This window comes from Artemia franciscana, chromosome 1, assembly GCF_032884065.1.
Source record: "Artemia franciscana chromosome 1, ASM3288406v1, whole genome shotgun sequence".
NCBI classification, from domain to species: domain Eukaryota; kingdom Metazoa; phylum Arthropoda; class Branchiopoda; order Anostraca; family Artemiidae; genus Artemia; species Artemia franciscana.
In genome coordinates this window covers 35,813,826-35,835,032 of record NC_088863.1, presented here as the reverse complement: position 1 = coordinate 35,835,032, position 21,207 = coordinate 35,813,826, and the positions used below count along the sequence as shown (strand labels likewise).

At 35.7% G+C, this 21,207-nt stretch overlaps 1 protein-coding gene across 2 annotated transcripts; it reads right to left on the bottom strand.

The window, feature by feature from the left end:
* Positions 1–6,685: 6,685 nt before the first annotated feature.
* LOC136029065 (uncharacterized) lies at positions 6,686–20,037 on the bottom strand. 2 transcript variants are annotated; one of them, XM_065707116.1, is made up of 3 exons: positions 19,953–20,037; positions 10,224–10,814; positions 6,686–7,989 (listed from the first exon to the last, which is right to left on the bottom strand). In XM_065707116.1, exons 2-3 carry the CDS (start codon positions 10,786–10,788, stop codon positions 6,782–6,784), a joined length of 1,773 nt encoding a protein of 590 aa, XP_065563188.1. In that variant the 5' UTR covers positions 10,789–10,814; positions 19,953–20,037; the 3' UTR covers positions 6,686–6,781. The 2 variants fall into 2 exon arrangements, with proteins under 2 accessions (XP_065563188.1, XP_065563179.1); XM_065707107.1 differs by lacking the exon at positions 19,953–20,037 and adding an exon at positions 16,941–17,412.
* Between the last annotated feature and the right edge of the window lie 1,170 nt (positions 20,038–21,207).

Here is a 21,207-nt window from a genome sequence, read left to right as displayed (position 1 = left end):
AGTTTGTTCCAAATCTAGATCGTTTTGTTTTTTTTATAAGATATTTTTTTGTCATTTTACATTTTTTTTCTATTGTTCATTTACTAACAGTTATATCACAATTGTATACGAACACTTGATTTTCATGAGTCATTGTCAGAATTTTTAAGTCATCAAACTAATAATTTGGTGTTTTTCTACACACATTAGAAGCAAAGCGCAAAAATTACCCACCTTGCTTTGCTTGATAAAGGCTAAAACTAAACAACTCACTCAAAAAACACGAGCTTTTCAAGTCTAAGCTAAAGAAAAGTCCACGTATCTATAAACATTTCGCTCTAGTTTTCTGGATTTTTTTTTAATTTCATCCTTCTTATTGGCTCTCACGCTTGTAACTAGTTCGGCAAGAACATCAGCAACATACACAGTTAATTGCCAAATATAGCAATAGCGTCATTTCTTTTGTAAGGACTAGACAACTTAAAGCTGATTTACGCGTTTTATGCTAATAAGATATAAAACCGATGGTTTAAGATTAAAACAAAAAGAAGGAAAATGATGATTTTAGTATTAGTACAGCTAAGCAAGAGATCATAAGTTCAGAGACCAGCCAATTATGTCATAGAGAAATCCCTTCGTAATTTCTAATAAGAAATTCTTTCCTTTTAAACTATATGGAAGGTTTCACCGTCCTCAACCAATCTTACCATTTTCTAATATGTTCTGTTCCGTTCTGTTTCCCTTCTAGATTTTTTTTTTTTTTTTTTTTTTTGGAGTGACAAGTTTATTCAGTAACTTTCGTGCAATTTACTCGCAATAAAAAAGAAGCAACAATTTTCAGCACAGTAAAGGAATATGCAATAAATAATGACCATAATGAAACCTCTCAAGGTATTGGATCGGATAACTTTAGCTCACAATATTGCCCCTTTCAATAGGAAAAATCATAAACTTCAAAAAAACTAGTCTTTTGAGAGTTATTTTTTCTTCCACTGAAGACCGCTGTTTAACAGTGACTTAGCTATAAGATACAAGAAACAAATTTAAGAATTCTAAGAAACAAATTTGAAGCAAAATTGTTAAAAAAAGAAAGAACGTTTACAGCTGGAGAAGAACACGACGGTACATGATCTTAAATGGTTTTTTTCTTTCTAGATTTGTTTCTAAATAAATACTTCAATTTCACGATAGCTTTCTTCAATATCCTCCAAATTTAAAGTGTGTTGTCGACGAATATTTAATAGCTACGTTTTCATAACGTTAATAAAACTTAGATTTATTCTTAGCAATTTTTTTTTAATTAGTTTCGACAATATCTCGATGCGTAGATTATTATTGTGTTGACAAGTTAACTGTGGAAAATAGAGGCAGAGCGTAGGAGTAGGCTCTCTCTTGCAGGAGCAAAAGTTAATGTAACAGGGAATGATTGTATATTCAAACTTGCAAAACAAGCAACTATCTCCTGAAGGTAATATCTTCAAGCCAAAGTTACACCTGCCTTTTGTTAGAAGCGAAGGGCTTAGGATAGATCGTCTAGTAATTTTACAGAATTTAGCTCATCTACAAACAAGGCCCATCACTAATACCGTCTTCCAAGGCCAGGGTTGCAATTGAAAGTCGTTATCATAAAGATAAAGCGTGAACTGAAAAAACCCTTTTCAGGCAGAATTAAATCTTAATAAGGCAAGTCTTGAAGACCCTCAGGCTATATGAAACTTAGTAAGTTTTTCGTCACAGGTTTTCGTTTAGAAAATTGACAGCAGAATTTTAAAAAGGCAAAGCTCCATGATTACATTCGCTAGTAAATACACAGTTGAAATCCGGTGGAAGCAAGTCTGCATTTTAGATTTTAGAGGTTATGAAGAAGAATTTTGACAAAGATTTCTGGCGCATCTTGACTGTACAAGTTTAAAAAATAAACAAAATCCAATAGTCCAAGCCACATGGAGTAACTTTCGTCTCTAACTAGAATTAAATAAAAAAAACAAGTTTTTTTAACTGAAAGTAAGGAGCGACATTAAAACTTAAAACGCACAGAAATTACTTCGTATATGAAAGAGGCTGCTTCTTCATCAACGCCCCGCTCTTTACGCTAAAGTTTGACTCTTTCTCTCAATTCTTCTGTTTAAAACAGTAAAAAACTTTAGCGTAAAGAGCGGGGCGTTGATGAGGAAGCAGCCTCTTTCATATACGAAGTAATTTCTGTGCGTTTTAAGTTTTAATGTCGCTCCTTACTTTCAGTTAAAAAAACTTGTTTTTTTTATTTAATTTCTGAACGTTTTGAATCAATGCATGTTTTGATTTTGGCTCTCCGCAGAGGAATAATCAAAACGAAATTTGCATATTTTTTTTTTGGGGGGGGGGGGCTCAATGGCTTTCTCATAATTTTGATCGAATGATCTTGAGAAAAAAAGAGTGGGGGACGAAGTCTAGTTGCCCCCCGATTTTTTGGTTAATTAAAAAGGCAACTAGAACTTTTAATTTTTTACGAATCATTTATTGGTAAAAGATTTACGTAACTTATAAATTAGCTTACGTAAAGAACTTTTGTATTATCATGTTTTTATTACATATATGAGGGGATTCGCCCCATCGTCAGTACCTCGCTCTTTACGCTAAAGCTTAAATTTTATCCCAATTCATTAAGAATGACCCCCTGAATCACAAAAGCCGTAGAATAAGTAGTTGAAATTACTGAAAATACTTTAGCGTAAAGAGCGAGGTATTAGAAGGAGGTGAGCCCCTCATATGGGTAATAATTTCTGTTTGTTTTAAGTTTTATTGCTGTTCCTTACTTCCAGCTGAAAAAGCTTTTTCACTTTTATTTTTTAATTGTTTTTTTTTTAAATAATGCTAGTAAATCCTACTCTCCCTTCATGGAAATTTTCTTCTCCCATTACAAATTCTCGAAGGAAAGCTCCCCCAGCATATCCCCCTCTTCTCATCCCCTCCCCCAAACCAAAAAAATCCTCCTGAAAACGCCTGTATACTTTCCAATAGCCATTACTATATGTAAGCACAGGTCAAAGTTTGTAATTTGTTGCCCCTCCCACGGGGACTCTGGGGGAATAAGTCGTCCCCAAAGACATAGTTATAAGGTTTTTCGACTATGTTGAATAAAATGGCTATCTCAGAATTTCGATCCGTTGACTTTGGGAAAATAATTAGCGTGGGAGGGGGCCTAGGTGCCCTCCAATTTTTTTGGTCAATTAAAAAGGGCACTAGAGCTTTTCAATTCCGTTAGAATGAGCCCTCTTGCAACATTCTAGGACAACTGGGTCGATATGATCACCCCTGGGAAAAAAAACAAAAAAAAAAAACAAATAAACACGCATCCGTGATCTGCCTTCTGGCAAAAAATGCAAAATTCCATATTTTTGTAGATAGGAGCTCGAAACTTCTGCAGTAGGGTTCTTTGATACGCTGAATCTGATGGTGTGATTTTCGTTAAGATTCTATGACTTTTAGGGGGCGTTTCCCCCTATTTTCTAAAATAACGCAAATTTTCTCAGGCTCTTAACTTTTGATGGGTAAGACTAAACTTGATGAAACTTATATATTTAAAAGCAGCATTAAAATGCAATTCTTTTGATGTAGCTATTGGTATCACAATTCCATTTTTTAGAGTTTTGGTTACTATTGAGCCGGGTCGCTCCTTACTACAGTTCGTTACCACGAACTGTTTGACAATCTATTTTGTATGTTAGGCTGATTCTATCAAGAGTTCGTGATGCTCTACACAACCTTTCTAAGAGACGATGAAAGTGCTTTCAAAAAAAGAAAAAAGAACAGTTTTATTTTATAATAGCTAAATTTTTACTAATTAAAATAAAAATAAAAGTTTTTAACTAAAGGAATTATTTTATTTTATTAAATCTTTCTATATAGCAAAAGCTTTTCAATCTTCTTGTTTTGGCTTAATAAACTACAGAAAACACAAAAAAATGTAAAAACAAACCTACTCAATGGTTGACGACATTTAATTACGGTAATTCAATTTAAGACCAAAAAGCACAAAATTAAGCGAGTTAAATACGTTTGTCTGTTCACATTCAAATATGCTGTGAATTTGGAGTAAATAAGTATTTGAAAAAATAAACAATACTGGGAATATAAATTCATAAAATAACAATAGAATAATACATTCGAAAGATAGAATAGACTTCTAAAAATCTTTAACTATACAGAAAGTCATACAAATCCCCTGTTCTTTCCTTTCTCGGTTTTGTAGGATGCACTTCTTCTGAATTGTAATTATTCATGTTTTTACTAGGTACAGAGTTACTATTAAATAGCTCAGCGTTTGTCACAGATAATTTCAAAAGAACTCTCCTCTTTTCCGGAGGAATAGAAGGATTGCTGCTTAATATTTTTAATTGGTTTTTCAAGTCAACGAAAATATTAGAGTGGGTGCTATCGTTTTTTCTACACTGAAAAGTTTCACAATTGGCGTTTTCCACTTTAGGAGGTTCCCCTTTAGAACTGTAAATTATCTTAGAAGTGGGCACAGGAGTTTCACTAACAAGTGTATTTTCAAGCGAAAGACCTTTCAAGGTTTCTTTAATGACGTCTCTTGGGCAAAAACTTTCAACCACTACATCTCGGGACGACAAACGAGACAGAATCTTTCTCAGAGGAGATGGTAGTGACATACCATTGATGCATGTTTCATTCAACAGTGTCAGTTCGTTATGATTAGCTTTGGACTTACACTCTTCGAGGTCTACTTTGCTGCTGGAACCTTGGGAGATTTTGTACTTTTTGGAGTGTACACGATTATAATTTGTTTTGTTTATTAAATTACAGTTCCTCTTAGGTATACGAAAGTCACCTTGTGAGCGCAAGTTTTGTGCCGAAGACTCAACTTCAGCTCCTCGAATATCAACGACCTTAAACGAAGGTTGAACAAGTCTATCGCACGTCCAATTAACGTTTAAATTTACTTTAGAGGTCGAACTGGAAGGTGGGGCATTTTTTCGCTTTGAAGCCATCCTTTTTTGATAAACAGTCACATAGCTGCCCCCATTAGATATCAAGGAAGAACTTGTCTTATTCACTTTAATGGAATTGCCTTTCTTTTTGCTGACACTAGTTCTGAATGGAGTATAAGCCATTAATGGCTTTGTACTTTCTGCTGATTCCCTGCTTTTACTTTTAGAACTAACAGTCTTGTTCTTTGAAACTAAGCTCTCATTCCCATGGCTATCATAGTCAATGTAAAGGCGGCGAGACGTCTCAGGATCCAAATCTTCTGAGAAAGCTTTATCTTTCTTTATCATAATATGTTCTTGAAAGTCCCTTTGCACTACTTACTGCAACTCTTTAGGATTATCTTCTCTTAAAACGGAAGGGATATCACTCATCTGAGAGCCATGCAGTGCATGTGGATCTCTGTAAAAAGCAGGAGATTGGACTTCAATTGATGAAAGACCGTTTCCAGCCGAATACTCTTGATAGCGAGTTCTTCCATACAACAGATTTTTAGGAGTTGGATTTTCGACTGGCAAAAATATATTTCGCAGTCGTTTAGGAGAGAAATACTCATATTCAAAAGTTTTTTTGGAATGCAGATTTCTGGGATCTACTAGATTAAAACTAGGAAGTTGCTCAAGAGGGATTTCAATGATACCCGGAAACAAAGTCATCTGCATTGGAAATTTGTCATCCTTTAGGTGACAACATGCCTTGGTATCTGAAGACGCTAAGTTATCCACTAGCAGTGAAGGACCATCTGTGTGCTGAAAAACCTTCGATGATGATATCTCCTCTTGCTTATCTATGGCAGAGGTTATGTCACTCAAGTTTGAAACACACTCAGAACTTCCTTCTATTAAGGTTTTGCATTCAGAAGCTAATGTTTCAGATTGGCAATTCTGACTGTTATCTTGATCGTATGAACCATTTTTTCTAGGTGTATTAACAATGGAATGACTTATACTGCTTAAATCAGAAACCAGGTTAGGGTCTTCCGTGTGCCATGAATCTGTACAGAACGAGGGATCACAAGAAGATGAAAAGTCACCTGAAAAAGATAAAACTGGTGATGCCTGCGATTGGAGAGAAGTAGATTTTCGACCAGCTGATTTTGTCACGGACTTTTCCTCTTTTCTTCTATAACTATCATTATCTTTGCGGACCCGAGTCCTTTTCTTATTATTTTTCTTTGTAAACACGTCATTCTTTAATGCCTCCGTTTCACAATTCGTATACTCAAAATGCAAATTTGAACCTGAAACTTCAGCTTCTGGCATGCTCATTAAGCTAGCTTTGGATATTGGAAAGTCAGCAGAATCTCCAGACCCCAAGAAACCCCGAAATCCAGCTTTTCTATTGGCTTCACACAGATCCAAGTCTCTACCAGCTTTGTCACGGCGGCAAACTTTACTTCTGAGAACATTTGGCTGTGCGTTTAAATCTAATTCCACAAATTCCTCTTTACATGAACGAGATCTAGTGGTTCGCTTAGAGGGAAGCTCCGTTTTCTGCTCACCCTTTTCTTTACATTCTTCTTTGGTATTTCTGGAATAATCCAAGTCATCCACAATCATATTTATAGGTGAGATATGAAGAGTAAACAAAGTTTTTTCATCTACTTCAACATCATTACATGTTTCTTTTTTTGTCGGTTTATCTTTTTCAGTTAGGTCCTCTGTAGCGATTTCTGATGTACATTTTAGCATTCTCTTTTTCTTACTTTTTTCGTTTGCTTTAGTTTCTTCTTTCCTTTTACGTTTCTTCTTTGGTCTAGGGCTAGACTTTTGATCAACTTTGTTTTTTTTGCCAGAACTTACCTTGTTATATACTAAATCTTCTTGCTTTTGATGTAGGAGAGTATTTCTGAAGGTTGTATCGGTTCATTCTGTCTAATTCTTGAGGCATGAATAGTTTCTTTTCTCATTTCAACACCATGCTTAGCCTGGCTATTTTGGACAAGTTTTTCCAGCCCTTCACTTTTATCGTTCTTGCTAAAAATAAATTCTGAGCGTCCATTCATAGGTGTGTCCTTTTCAAGCTCTCTACCAATATTAATCAGAGCATTTTCAGCTGAGTCAAGAGATTCATTTCTCAAAAGATTAAGTTCACTTCCATTATCAATATTTTTATCACTTGATGATAGGTAACAATTACTAAGGAGCACCTGTGTAGGGCTGATATTGCAGGCAAAAGTGTCATGTTTTAGCTCTGATAACCTCGGAGTGTTTAAAGTGTACCCCATCGCTCCCTTAGAATCAAGAGTTTCTTGGAGCAGTCTTGGAGTTGCAGGGGGCCCTTCAAGAAAAGGACTCTCTGATGAGAGAGGTAAATAAGAGAAACCTTTGGTGAGCGATAACTGAAAAGGGCTTGAAGATTCAGAAGAAAATGTATATTTTCCTGGTGTTGCTGGAATCGAGTCATTGCTATCTTTTGAAGGGGTTTTAAAGTCACTAGGGTCAAATGTATGTTTCACTAAAGTCAAACAATCTGAGTTCACTTTTTCTCGATTCACTAACGGCTCAGAAAAAGTTGGTTGGTTTTCTACATTCATTGGTAGGCTTCGGCTTTGCTGCGGTTCAGTAATACGGACAGACGAAGAGCTATCCATTAACTTCTCTTTAGCTATACTGTTTAAAGCAAACACTCGATGAACTTGTTCAGCTGCATTACAAAGTTTGCTATGAGATGAACAGGCCACTTTGTCTTCAACTAGTAGCGGCAATTTGGGTTGGACTGATTCTTCAACTGCTACGACAGACACATTATCACAGTTCCTAATTACTTCTATTTCACCTGAAGAAGCACATGAGACATCACATTTGCTCCCTCCTTCTTCTCCATTTAATTCTTCACTACACTTTAACTCATCATCTTGTTTTAAAGGGGTTTGTAAAGAATCTTCGATTTGTTGGGCAAACTTAATGGTTGAATCTGTTATTTTCTTTGATTTTTTCTCGTCATTTTCCGATATAGAAACGTTAGCATCATAAGAGTTCCGCATCTTCTTCGAAATTGCCTTTTGCTTCTTATTACTTTCTAAAAAGAAAAAAAAAGGTAAGGAAGAAATAGATCTTAGATGTATAAAAGATATGTAAAGAGTTAAAAACAGCTCATTTTAAATATTTCGAGAATCTAGACGAAAGTTCGTATTTTATTTGAATATTGACAGAAGCAAAACCGTTTGCAGCCCTATAATAACTTACACCCTCTTTAATGACTTATGCACGCCTAGTTTTTTACCCTTTCAATAAATCTGCATATTGAATCAAGATAAATATTTACATCATTCTTTTGTCCTTTCTAATTCATTATATACTTAGCATAATATATAATATACTTTAACTTTAAAAAAAATAAATAACTGTGTTTATATTAGTGATACCTATATTTTCACCAATTCTGATGCCAACTCAACTAAAAATCCCAATTCTGGTTATTAGTGGTATGATATCTCTCCTCTGACAATGCTAATAATAATAATCATAATAATTTATTTATAATCCACAGCACACAACGATGTGAGGATAGTGGAGTAAAAAGAGGGAAAACAAAATCAACATCATAAAAGAAAACAACACAAGAAAAAAACAACAACACATAATTACAATTTTTCACTGTTTTAAGTTTAATCACTGTTCCTTTATTTTTGAACACTAAGCTTTGAAATCGTCAAAAAAGAGAAAAAAACCTCAAAGCTTTTACCTCCGATAACCTTGAAACAAAAAGAGCTAAGAGCTCATATGTCACTCGTGACGAGGTCAGAAGAGTCAAGAGCTCATATGGCATGAGCTCTAGCAAAATTCTAACAATCAATAGACTGATTTAAAAGGAAAATCAGAGGCTTAATGCCGGTCAGGATTTAAAATAAGAGCTCTGAGACACGGGGACCTTTTAAATATCAAAATTCATCAAGATCCGATCACCCACTCGTAAGTTAAAAATGCCTAATTTTTCTGATTTTTTCCTCTCTTTTCAGCCCCCCCCGCCAGGTGGTCGAATTGCTAAAAAAGACTTTAACAAGTCAATTTGTGCGGGCCCCTGACACGCCTACCGATTTTCATCGTTCTAGCACGTGCAGAAGCACCAAACTCGCCAAAGCACTGGACCCCCCCCTAACTCCCCAAAATGGGGCGGATCCAGTCTGGTTATGTCAATCACATATCTACGACATTTGCTTATTCTGCCCACCAAGGCTCATCCCGGTCTCTCCACTCTAAGCATTTTCAAAGATTTCAAGTTTCCCCCTCCAACTCCCCCAAATGTCACCAAATCTGGTCGGGATTTGAAATAAGAGCACTGAAACATAAGCTCCTTCTAAATATCAAAGTTCATTAAGATCCAGTCACCCGTTCTTAAGTTGAAAGTACTTCAAATTTTCTAATTTTTCCGAATTAACACCCCCCCCCCCCCTAACTCCCCCAAAGAGAGAAAATCCGTTCTAATTATGTCAATCACTTATTTAGAACTGGTGCTTATTCTTCCAATCAAGTTTCATCCTGATCTCTCCACTCTAAGCGTTTTCCAAGATTTCCGGTTTGCAAGATTTGTTTCCCCCCTCCGACACCCTATGTCCCCGGATCCAATTCGAATTAAAAATGGAGCATCTGAGACATAAGACCTTTCTATATATCAAGTTTCGTTAAGATCCTATCACCCATTCGTAAGATAAGATAACTCAATTTTCACGAATTCCAAGATTTCTGGTTTCCCCCTCCAACTACCCCACTGTCACTGGATCTGGTCAGGATTTATAATAAGAGCGCTGAAGCACAAGACCCTTTTAAATATCAAATTTTCTTAAGATCTGATCATCCGTTCGTAAGTTACATATCCCTCATTTTTCTAATTTTTCCGAACTACCCCCCCCCCCCCAAACTCCACCAAAGAGAGCACATCCGTCCGGTTATGTCAGTCTTGGACTTGTGCTTATTCTTCCCACCAAGTTTCATCTTGATCTCTCCACTCTGAGCCTTTTCCAAAATTTCCACCCCCCCCCCCTCCATTCCCCCCAATGACACTGAATCCCGTCAGGATTTAAAATAAGACATTCGAGTTACGAGGCCCTCCTAAATATGAAATTTCATTAAAATCCAATCACTCCTTCGGCTGAATTAGACGCTTATTATTTCAGGAAATTCATTTTAAGATGAAACGGAATTGGTTGGAATAAATATTAAAAGCGTTTTTAAACCATTACATTAAACATAAAGTATATTTAACTTCTTCAACTGCAGTTACGAAGTCAGGAACCTAATAATTAAACAACTTACTCTTAATAATGTTGTCTTGCTTTTTATTTTTGGCTTCGAGTTTGTGTTTAGTAGAAAAAGGCTTCTTTTTTCTCTTCTTTCTTGCTGCTGAACTGACAAGTTCCTCTTCTGGAATTTTGACTAGAGAACGGAGTCCCTCGTCCCAAGTTTTCTTCACTGTTTCTGAGGTTACAGACGGCACAGATGCTGATTTATCACCAGGGAACTGATCTTCTTTCTCATTTTCGGTTGTACCTTTCAATGGTGAATCATCAAAGTGCAATGTTCGAACGTGGCTAGTAGGTTTTTTCACCAGCACTGGAACAATACGCCGAAAGTTTTTCTTTGCTAAGACTTCTTTTGGCTGATGACTCTCCACAGTATTTTTCGGTAATAAAAGATGAACTGAAGCTGACTTTTGATCAGCTATATTTGGCTCTATGATCAATGACTGACTGTCTCTTTCATCATCTCCTTCACTACTCTTCTCCTTTTCATTCCTCAGTAGTGACTTCGGTGAATCTTCTCTTTGATATAAACCCGCTGGATCAAGTTCTATTTGCTTATTGGCTTCTATCATAGCCATATCAATGCTAGCCCAAAAGTCTGAAACTAAGATAAACGAAGCATTATTGTCCATGGCATTGCATTGTTTTTAAAAAAAAAATTCCATGAATTTGACAAGGTATTACAATTTTAAAAAGTCAGAGAAAAACTGGAGTAGTTCCTTATTCCTATGATGGTCTAACTAGGGAAACCATACAAGAGCGCTTTAGATTTGCACCAAAAACTTAAAATATTGGCACTTAGTAAACCTGTTAATTAATCAACTTTTCCCTATGTTTAAAATTTGGCACTATATTCACGAATTGTCACTATACTAGCCTAGTATACAAGGTAAGGAAAGAGATAGGAAAAAGTACAATATGTACAATATTTCATCGATTCTTAATCACCTCGTTCTGCTTAATGCCCTCACCCCTTGCACGGTTGTTTTCACGATGTTGCACTTCCATTTTTTAGATGCTTTTCATATTTTCAGAACGTATCCCCGCCCCGAATTTTCAAGGTTTTAAGTTTTTGCGCCTTAAATTTTAATTAATAAAGGTCCCTCTATTAAAATTTCAGCTAGTTCAGAGACAAAAAGAGCCAAAGTTCATACCTCTACCTTCTCCGTCACATAAATTCGAAGTCCTAATGACCCATGGAGCATATTTCCGAAAATTTAAGTCGATCAGCCCAACTGCTACTGAAATTAGGGCCGTATTCATGATCTTGTTTAGGGGGAATGGGGTTTACACAAAATAAACTTTAAAAGACAAATCAAGATTTTTTTATATGCATTTTTGTTATGCTTTTAAGAGTCAAACAAGCGTTTCGGGGGAGGGGGGTTAAGCCCCCAACATACCCCTAGATTTGGCCTTGGTTAAGGATAATACAGATTTGCACCTACGTTGTTTCGTGGATAGCCAAAGAAAAATAATACGTCCGTGTTACTCATCAAGTTTTTTAGAATAAATTTTCCAAAATTCTTCATGATAAGGTTTCTAATTATCGCGCAAGTCCCATACCTTTGAAGAAACTAAACTCGATGGCTTCAGTTATGTAGTGTAGCTGATATTATACTGATATTTTTTTAATAACGTTAATAACAAAGATATTACATGATAGGCTTTCATCCAAAGCTAGATTAGGTAGAAATCTGAACACAAAAGCTGTGAATTTTCTCTCCAACAAATTTGGACAAGAGAGTTGGTTAAACTTTACAAAAAGATAGAAACGTAAGAGTTTAGAAACGTAAAGTTTAACCAAGAGAGTTGGTTAAACTTTACAAAAAGAGCCAAAGTTCATACCTCTACCTTCTCCGTCACATAAATTCGAAGTCCTAATGACCCATGGAGCATATTTCCAAAAATTTAAGTCGATCAGCCCAACTGCTACTGAAATTAGGGCCGTATTCATGATCTTGTTTAGGGGGAATGGGGTTTACACAAAATAAACTTTAAAAGACAAATCAAGATTTTTTTATATGCATTTTTGTTATGCTTTTAAGAGTCAAACAAGTGTTTCGGGGGAGGGGGGTTAAGCCCCCAACATCCCTCTAGATTTGGCCTTGGTTAAGGATAATACAGATTTGCACCTACGTTGTTTCGTGGATAGCCAAAGAAAAATAATACGTCCGTGTTACTCATCAAGTTTCTTAGAATAAATATTCCAAAATTCTTCATGATAAGGTTTCTAATTATCGCGCAAGTCCCATACCTTTGAAGAAACTAAACTCGATGGCTTCAGTTATGTAGTGTAGCTGATATTTTACTGATATTTTTTTAATAACGTTAATAACAAAGATATTACATGATAGGCTTTCATCCAAAGCTAGATTAGGTAGAAATCTGAACACAAAAGCTGTGAATTTTCTCTCCAACAAATTTGGACAAGAGAGTTGGTTAAACTTTACAAAAAGATAGAAACGTAAGAGTTTAGAAACGTAAAGTTTAACCAAGAGAGTTGGTTAAACTTTACAAAAAGAGCCGAAGTTCATACCTCTACCTTCTCCGTCACATAAATTCAAAGTCCTAATGACCCATGGAGCATATTTCCGAAAATTTAAGTCGATCAGCCCAACTGCTACTGAAATTAGGGCCGTATTCATGATCTTGTTTAGGGGGAATGGGGTTTACACAAAATAAACTTTAAAAGACAAATCAAGATTTTTTTATATGCATTTTTGTTATGCTTTTAAGAGTCAAACAAGCGTTTCGGGGGAGGCGGGTTAAGCCCCCAACATCCCCCTAGATTTGGCCTTGGTTAAGGATAATACAGATTTGCACCTACGTTGTTTCGTGGATAGCCAAAGAAAAATAATACGTCCGTGTTACTCATCAAGTTTCTTAGAATAAATATTCCAAAATTCTTCATGATAAGGTTTCTAATTATCGCGCAAGTCCCATACCTTTGAAGAAACTAAACTCGATGGCTTCAGTTATGTAGTGTAGCTGATATTTTACTGATATTTTTTTAATAACGTTAATAACAAAGATATTTACATGATAGGCTTTCATCCAAAGCTAGATTAGGTAGAAATCTGAACACAAAAGCTGTGAATTTTCTCTCCAACAAATTTGGACAAGAGAGTTGGTTAAACTTTACAAAAAGATAGAAACGTAAGAGTTTAGAAACGTAAAGTTTAACCAAGAGAGTTGGTTAAACTTTACAAAAAGAGCCAAAGTTCATACCTCTACCTTCTTCGTCACATAAATTCGAAGTCCTAATGACCCATGGAGCATATTTCCGAAAATTTAAGTCGATCAGCCCAACTGCTACTGAAATTAGGGCCGTATTCATGATCTTGTTTAGGGGGAATGGGGTTTACACAAAATAAACTTTAAAAGACAAATCAAGATTTTTTTATATGCATTTTTGTTATGCTTTTAAGAGTCAAACAAGCGTTTCGGGGGAGGGGGTTAAGCCCCCAACATCCCCCTAGATTTGGCCTTGGTTAAGGATAATACAGATTTGCACCTACGTTGTTTCGTGGATAGCCAAAGAAAAATAATACGTCCGTGTTACTCATCAAGTTTTTTAGAATAAATATTCCAAAATTCTTAATGATAAGGTTTCTAATTATCGCGCAAGTCCCATACCTTTGAAGAAACTAAACTTGATGGCCTCAGTTATGTAGTGTAGCTGATATTATACTGATATTTTTTTAATAACGTTAATAACAAAGATATTACATGATAGGCTTTCATCCAAAGCTAGATTAGGTAGAAATCTGAACACAAAAGCTGTGAATTTTCTCTCCAACAAATTTGGACAAGAGAGTTGGTTAAACTTTACTTTACGCAATAACTAATAGTGTAGCTGGTAAAAATGGTCACGGTAAAATTTTGTGTTTTACGAATTTTACCGTAAATTTATAGAACACCGTAAAACATATTTTTACAGTATTTTACGTATTCTACCCATATTTTAAGTATTTTACAAGTATCTTACACATTTTACTGATATATTTTACAAGGACTTGCAATTTTCACAGCAAAAAAGCAAGAAGAGGCTGGCAGTAATAGGTTTGGGTATGATTTTGTTTTGTGTATAGCTGTATTACACGGTTTGAAAAGCCGTCTGTCTGACTCCTGTCTCTTGTTGTCAGAACGATAAAGTGTATTTGAGTACAGGAAATTATAATTTTGAAATGGTGAAATAATAGCTGAAATAAAATTATATTAGTTCTGTGAGCTGTTAAATGAAGAAAGGGCTATAAGCAGGATTGTCATGTGACAAATAAGAAAAAAATTATAAAATTAAACAGCCGAGAAAACGAGGATAATGTCAGCCGTCTTCAGTGCTTAAAAAAGAAAGAAGGAAAACTAACTTTTTGAAGCAACTTTTAAAAGAGCAAAAGAAAGACTGAATCAAACAAACCAAGCCAGAATAAATGAAAGACTAATCAAGGATTAGATTGGGCAAGAATTCTGTGCTTATTGATTGACTCAGCATGTCTACTGACCTAATTCTCATTACAAGTGTGATCAGATGATCTTAAATTAAACTGAAGAAAAAAAACGTTATTTGAATCATTTAATTTTAAGTTATTGTAAATTTGGTTTATAGGAATATCTCCGGTATCTCTATTGAAAGCAAGGTTTCTATTTATAGACTGATTAATTTCAATTGCCGTCCTAAAAGAATGTGGGAAGTCATTTGCTTCAGAAATTAAAGTTGCCTCATCAAAAGGATGTAAATGATCTAGATTTTAACAACGGGGACGGCCAAAAGCAAAATCAATATCCTCTTTTTTATTTTTATTTTTACATCTGAGAGAAATCCTGTGTTCATGCCGTCGTTCCCCCGGGAGCCGACGATTCCCTCCCCTCCAGGAAAATAACACCCGTGAAGAATTTCACTCTCCCCCACGGAAACCCTATTCTCCTGTTTGTCAGAGGCAATCGTATAGCATTGCCTATAGTAAAGACCCATAAGGGTTAAAAGAATTAAAATTTGTTCATTTATTTTTTCCCAGAGGCTTTCCATGTGGAAGGGATGGTCGATTAAACTTTGGAGAGGGACCAGTCAATGGGAAATCGAAAGTTCCAGTGTCCTTTTCTAAGAATTAGCCCGCTTTTCAACCAATTGTTAAACAATCTGCTGTTACTTACCACACTGTCATTAAGAAATTCTTATTCTAGTTAAACGGCCCTTGCGTTTCAGCAGTTGTCTTGAAACAGTCTTGAAATAAATACAGAATTAATTCTAAGGGAGAGAAGAAGTGAGGTTGGATGTAGAAATTGATATATAATCCTCAAGCCCATATCCAGGAATTTTGTTTGGAGGGGGGGGGGCTTTGGAAAAGAAACAGTCATCTGAATCAAAATCTGAAGGAAAGGAGCTATATTTGCCAGCAGATCCTGTTCAAGACGATCTAAACGACTGAAAGTGACTGAAAGTTCTGCTATTATGATCCATTGCTTAGTTAATTAAAGTCATCGAAGTCTTACAAACCACTTTTATAATTGTATTCGGTGCTTTTATAAATAAAAGAAAATAGTATGTAAATGATATAAAAAATGTGGCTGAATGCAGTTATTTAAAAATATAAGGCTGTTAGGGTAATATTTCTTAGGTTTAAATGTAGAAACAATATTGCTAATATAATTTTACTTCCAAAGGATTTTTTTTTTTTTTTTGCAAAATGGATGTCCGAAATCAGGCAGTGTCCAAGTGCTGAGGTGTTACCCTAGGCACAAGATTACTAAAGGGATGAACAAGACTGTTAATTAAGTTCAGGAAACTCTAGATGAAGGAGTATTATCTTTTTAAAGCCCAGCAAAATCAGAATTATCAAAATATTTTATTAAAATGTGAAAGTGTAGATTAAACAGAAATGCTAGGCTCGTGTTGTAGCTAAAGGGCAAGTCTAAAACCCTAATTTAACCCAATATTTCCTAAGGAGTACCATACTTTACCCTATTCTACCAGTTTTACCTTATTTAACCAATTTTACTGACTGTGTTTTTATTTTACGGTAATTTTACAACACAAGCATGAATAAACACATAAAAGGTACCGTCTTCAATAAAGAGCAATATTTTAGGTCAAATCAAGTCCAAAATCTTGTATCATAGCCATTGACAACATCAACAATTTATATTAGTTTATCTCCTATGTTGGTATTTCTAATTTATGGAATATCTTCAGACATTGCAAAATAATATATTTATATTTCTTGCTAACTTTTCTCAGTAATTTTAGTGTCTGATAATCAATTTAGTAAATATGTGGAGTGAACGGATCACTGCAGTCTTATAATCAATAGTAGCAAAAAATGGACTGCAAGATAAAAAGAAAATATTAAAGAGGAACGAATGAACAACACATAAATTTAAGAAAAAAAGAGCAAAATTAAGTAAGTGCTCTGAGTTGCCACTAGCCTAACTTTAACAATTAGAAATGTAGTGCAGAAACAAGAAATTAATTTCCAATAGAATGATAATTTGGAACTTTAATTATTAGTAGGTATATATTCGAACAACTTGGTGCAACCACCACCCAAGAAAAGTCTCATGATTTTTGCGATTTATCTGATATTATCCAGAAATGTTTGCAGAGTCTCTGGGTTTTTTTGTGTATGGGCCGGATTAGCAATAATCTTTCATTTGATAGTCACCGAGGTTTTCTTACGCGGATTGGCCAGCTTGATATATGCAACAGAATTACAAAATAGTTGTAAAATCGTACCACTATGCGAGTTTTGTTCTTTCCTTCCAAAAGAAGATTTGTCTTGTTTATCAGGTGGTCCTGACGTCCCTTGCACCTTGAATAGAGACGAGAGGCTAATTTCATTTCCTTGCAGTTGGTTTGTCAAATTCTTGAATAACGTATCCTGTGTATCTATACTAATAACAGGAAAATCTTGGTCCTTTTTAGACGTCACTTTTACCCTTTTAAGATCGGTACTCTCTTTTGGCTGATTGGTTGTCAAACAAGGCATCTGAGCGTTATCTATTTCTGGGATTAAAACTACATCACACGCATTTATTTTGCTGTTCTCAAGTTTCTGGTCAACCAATGTCTCTGCACCACTCAATCAAACAGTTCGTGGTAACGAACTGTAGTAAGGAGCGATCCGGCTCAATAGTAACCAAAACTCTAAAAAATTGAATTTTGATATCAATAGCTACATCAAAAGAATCGCATTTTAATGCTGATTTTAAATATATAAGTTTCATCAAGTTTAGTCTTAGCCATCAAAAGTTACGAGCCTGAGAAAATTTGCCTTATTTAGTAAAATAGGGGAAAACACCCCCTAAAAGCCGTAGGATCTTAACGAAAATGACACCATCAGATTCAGCGTATCAGAGAACCCTACTGTAGAAGTTTTAAGCTACTATCTACAAAAATGTGGAATTTTGCATTTTTTGCCAGAAGACAAATCACGGGTGCGTGTTTATTTGTTTTTTTTTTTTTTTTTTTTTTTCAGGGGTCATTGTATCGACCAAGTGGTCCTAGAATGTCGCAAGAGGGCTCATTCTAACGGAAATGAAAAGTTCTAGTGCCCTTTTTAAGTGACCAAAAAATTGGAGGGCATCTAGGCCCCCTCCCACGCTCATTTTTTTCCCAAAGTCAACGGATCAAAATTTTGAGATAGCCATTTTGTTTAGCATAGTCGAAAATCATAATAACTATGTTTTTGGGGATGACTTACTCCCCCAGAGTCCCTAGGGGAGGGGTTGCAAGTTACAAACTTCAACCAGTGTTTACATATAATAACGGTTATTGGGAAGTGTACAGACGTTTTCAGGGGGATTTTTTTGGTTTTGGGGGTAGGGTTGAGAGAGGCGGCTATGTGGGAGGATCTTTCCTTGGAGAAATATGCCACGGGGGAAAAAATTCAATGAAAAGGGCGCAGGACGAATCTGGTCACGTTAGAAAAAAAATGTCAAATTAAGAGCTTAATATACAATGCTGGGTGTTCGGAGCCTCTCTATTATGGAGTATAATTTGAAAATAACACAACTATACGAGCGATAAAACATATATACCACAACCATAACTCAACTAACGAAAGAACTGCTAAGAGATAACACAACTATAAAGCGAAAACAGGTGAAAACTAACGGGAAAATAAACAAACTAAGAGGTGGAAGGGGCCCAGAGAAAAAATATAATCCTTTTTCAATTTTGAGCCTAACTTCCGCAAAGGAGTAATAATGTCAGAAGCCCCAAAATACCGAATTATTTTCTTTTTAAACAGTTCGCGGTAAGGAACTGTAGTAAGGGGTGACCCGGCTCAATAGTAAACGAAACTCTAAAAAACGGAATTTTGTTGCTAAAAGATACATCAACAGAATTGAATTTTTACGCTGATTCTAAATATATAAGTTTCAATTAATTTAGTCTTTGTCATCAAAAGTTACGAGCCTGAGAAAATTTGCCCTATTTTGGAAAAAAGGGGGAAACATCCCCTAAAAGTCACAGAATCTTAACGAAAATCACACCATCGCATTCGGTATATCAGAGAACTCTATCAAAAATTTCAAGCTCCTATCTAAAAAATGTGGAATTTTGTATTTTTTGCCAGAAGACAAATCACGGGTGCGTGTTTATTTGTTTGTTTGTTTTTTTTTGTTTTTTTTCCCAGGGGTCATCTTATCGACCAAGTGGTCCTAGAATGTCGCGAGAGGGCTCATTCTAACGGAAATGAAAAGTTCTAGTGCCCTTTTTAAGTGACCAAAAAAATTGGAGGGCAAATAGGCCCCCTCCCATGCTCATTTTTTTCCAAAAGTCAACAGGCATTACTATTAAAAAAAAAACAATGAAAAAATAAACATGAAAACGTTTTTTCAAATGAAAGTAAGGAATAGCATTGAAATTTAAAACGAACAGAGATTACTACGCATATGAGGGGTTCTAAAAATACTTTAGCATAAAGAGCGAGGTATTTAGGAGGAGATAAATACCTCGCTCTTTATGCTAGAATATTTTTAGTGATTTCAACTATTTATTCTACGGCCTTTTTGATTCAGGGGTCATTCTTAAAGAATTGGGACAAAACTTACGATTTAGTGTAAAGAGCGAGGTATTAACGAGGGTACAAACCCCCTCGTACACATAATAAAAATATAAGAATATAAAAGTTTGTTACGTAAGTTAATTCTTAAGTTACGTATATTTTTTACTAATAAAAACGTTCGTTGAATATTAAAAGTTCTAGTAGCCTTTTTAAGTAACCGAAAAATTGGAGGGCAGGTAGGCCTCCTTCCCCACCCCTTATTTCTCAAAATTGTCTGATCAAAACTAAGAGAAAGCCATTTAGCCAAAAAAAATTAATATACTAATTTCATTTCAACAAATTTATGTGCGGAGAGCCAAAATCAAACATGCATTAACTCAAAAACGCTCAGAAATTAAATAAAAAAAACTAGTTTTTTTAACTGAAAGTAAGGAGCGACATTAAAACTTAAAACGAACAGAAATTACTCCGTATATGAAATGGGTTGTCCCCTCCGCAGTCCCACGCTCTTTACGCTAAAGTTTGTAATTGTTTTAAAAAGTAGAATTGTGGCAAAGAGTCAAACTTTAGCGTAAAGAGCGTGGGACTGCGGAGGGGACAACACATTTCATATACGGAGTAATTTCTGTTCGTTTTAAGTTTTAATGTCGCTCCTTACTTTCAGTTAAAAGAACTAGTTTTTTTTTATTTAATAGTTTATTAAAAGAGTTTGAAGAAACTGAAACAGCTGTAGTTACATTTTCAGAAGGTAGAGTCAATTCTTTTTGTGTGGGACTTGATTCAATTTTCTGTGAAAAACTGGGTAGAACAGATACCCCTTCCTGTGGTATAGTGGTGCAACTGAGGCAAAAAATGACAGAGAGATAGACCAGACAGAAAAGACAGACCAGACAAACAGAAACACCAGACAGACAAGACCAACAGACAGACAAGACAAACGGGCATACCAGACAGACGGGTAGACAGACTGGACAGACAAGAAAAGCGGGCAAACAGACACACAAAACAGAGAGACCAGAAAGACAAGAGAGATCAAACAGACCTGACAGACTAGAAAGGCAGACAGAAGGACAAAACAGACAAAATGCCAGACAGACGGACCAGATAGACAGACAGACCAAATAGACTGGACAGACGAGACAGACCTAACAAACAGACAGGTCAGACAGACAGGCAGACCAGACCAAAAGACAGAAAAGACACACAGACAGACTAGACAGACAGATCCGACTGACAGAAAGACTAAACAGACAGACAAACCAGACAGACAGACACACCCAACAAACCGACCAACCAGACAGACAGACAGGCAAGACAGACAGACAGACCGGACAGGCGGTAACCATGTGCTACAACAATACCAACAATATGTTCATCTAGACTGAGATTCACCTTAGATTCACCAACTGATTCCATTCAACAAGCTCAATTTTTCTTTTCGATAGTGAATCCCTCATTTAATGTCTGGGGATTATCGGCAGAGGTTCCGGTTACAAATTTATAATTTTAACTTATTGAACCCACTTTGGACAATTTTGGAACATGGGCACAATATCAAGCATACGGAATGGCAAGTGACAAAAAAGCTATTTCGTTGCCAATTTCATATATAAATTGGGGCAAAACTCTCGCCTGGCTTCTCAATACAAGAAAAAAGTGACAGTTTTAATCTCTCAAAGCTTGACACACCAAGCGGTGTAACCAATCCCAACTTTGCCGCAATAACAAAAAGATCAAAATATACCAGACAAGACCAAGTGGAATTGAAAGGGAACACTAGAGCTCCCTCTCTCTCTCTCTCTCTCTCTCTCTCTCTTTCTCTCTCTCTCTCTCTGTCTCTCTCTTTATATACAGACAGATAGACCAAAAGACAGACAGACCAGACAGATTAGACAGACAGACAGAAATACAAGACAGACATACAGATCAGTTAGACATACAGATGAGACAGATAGACAGACAAGACAGACAGACAGACCATATTGACAGACT

What these genes read in the sequence shown, in the direction of transcription:
- LOC136029065 (XM_065707107.1), bottom strand. Translation starts at nt 17,193, where the DNA reads ATGCCTTGTTTGACAACCAATCAGCCAAAAGAGAGTACCGATCTTAAA. An exon ending in AGAACAAAACTCGCATAGTG is followed by an intron (nt 10,815 to 16,940) that starts GTACGATTTTAC and finishes CGTTTATCTTAG; the next exon opens with TTTCAGACTTTTGGGCTAGC. An exon ending in GCAAGACAACATTATTAAGA is followed by an intron (nt 7,990 to 10,223) that starts GTAAGTTGTTTA and finishes TTTTCTTTTTAG; the next exon opens with AAAGTAATAAGAAGCAAAAG.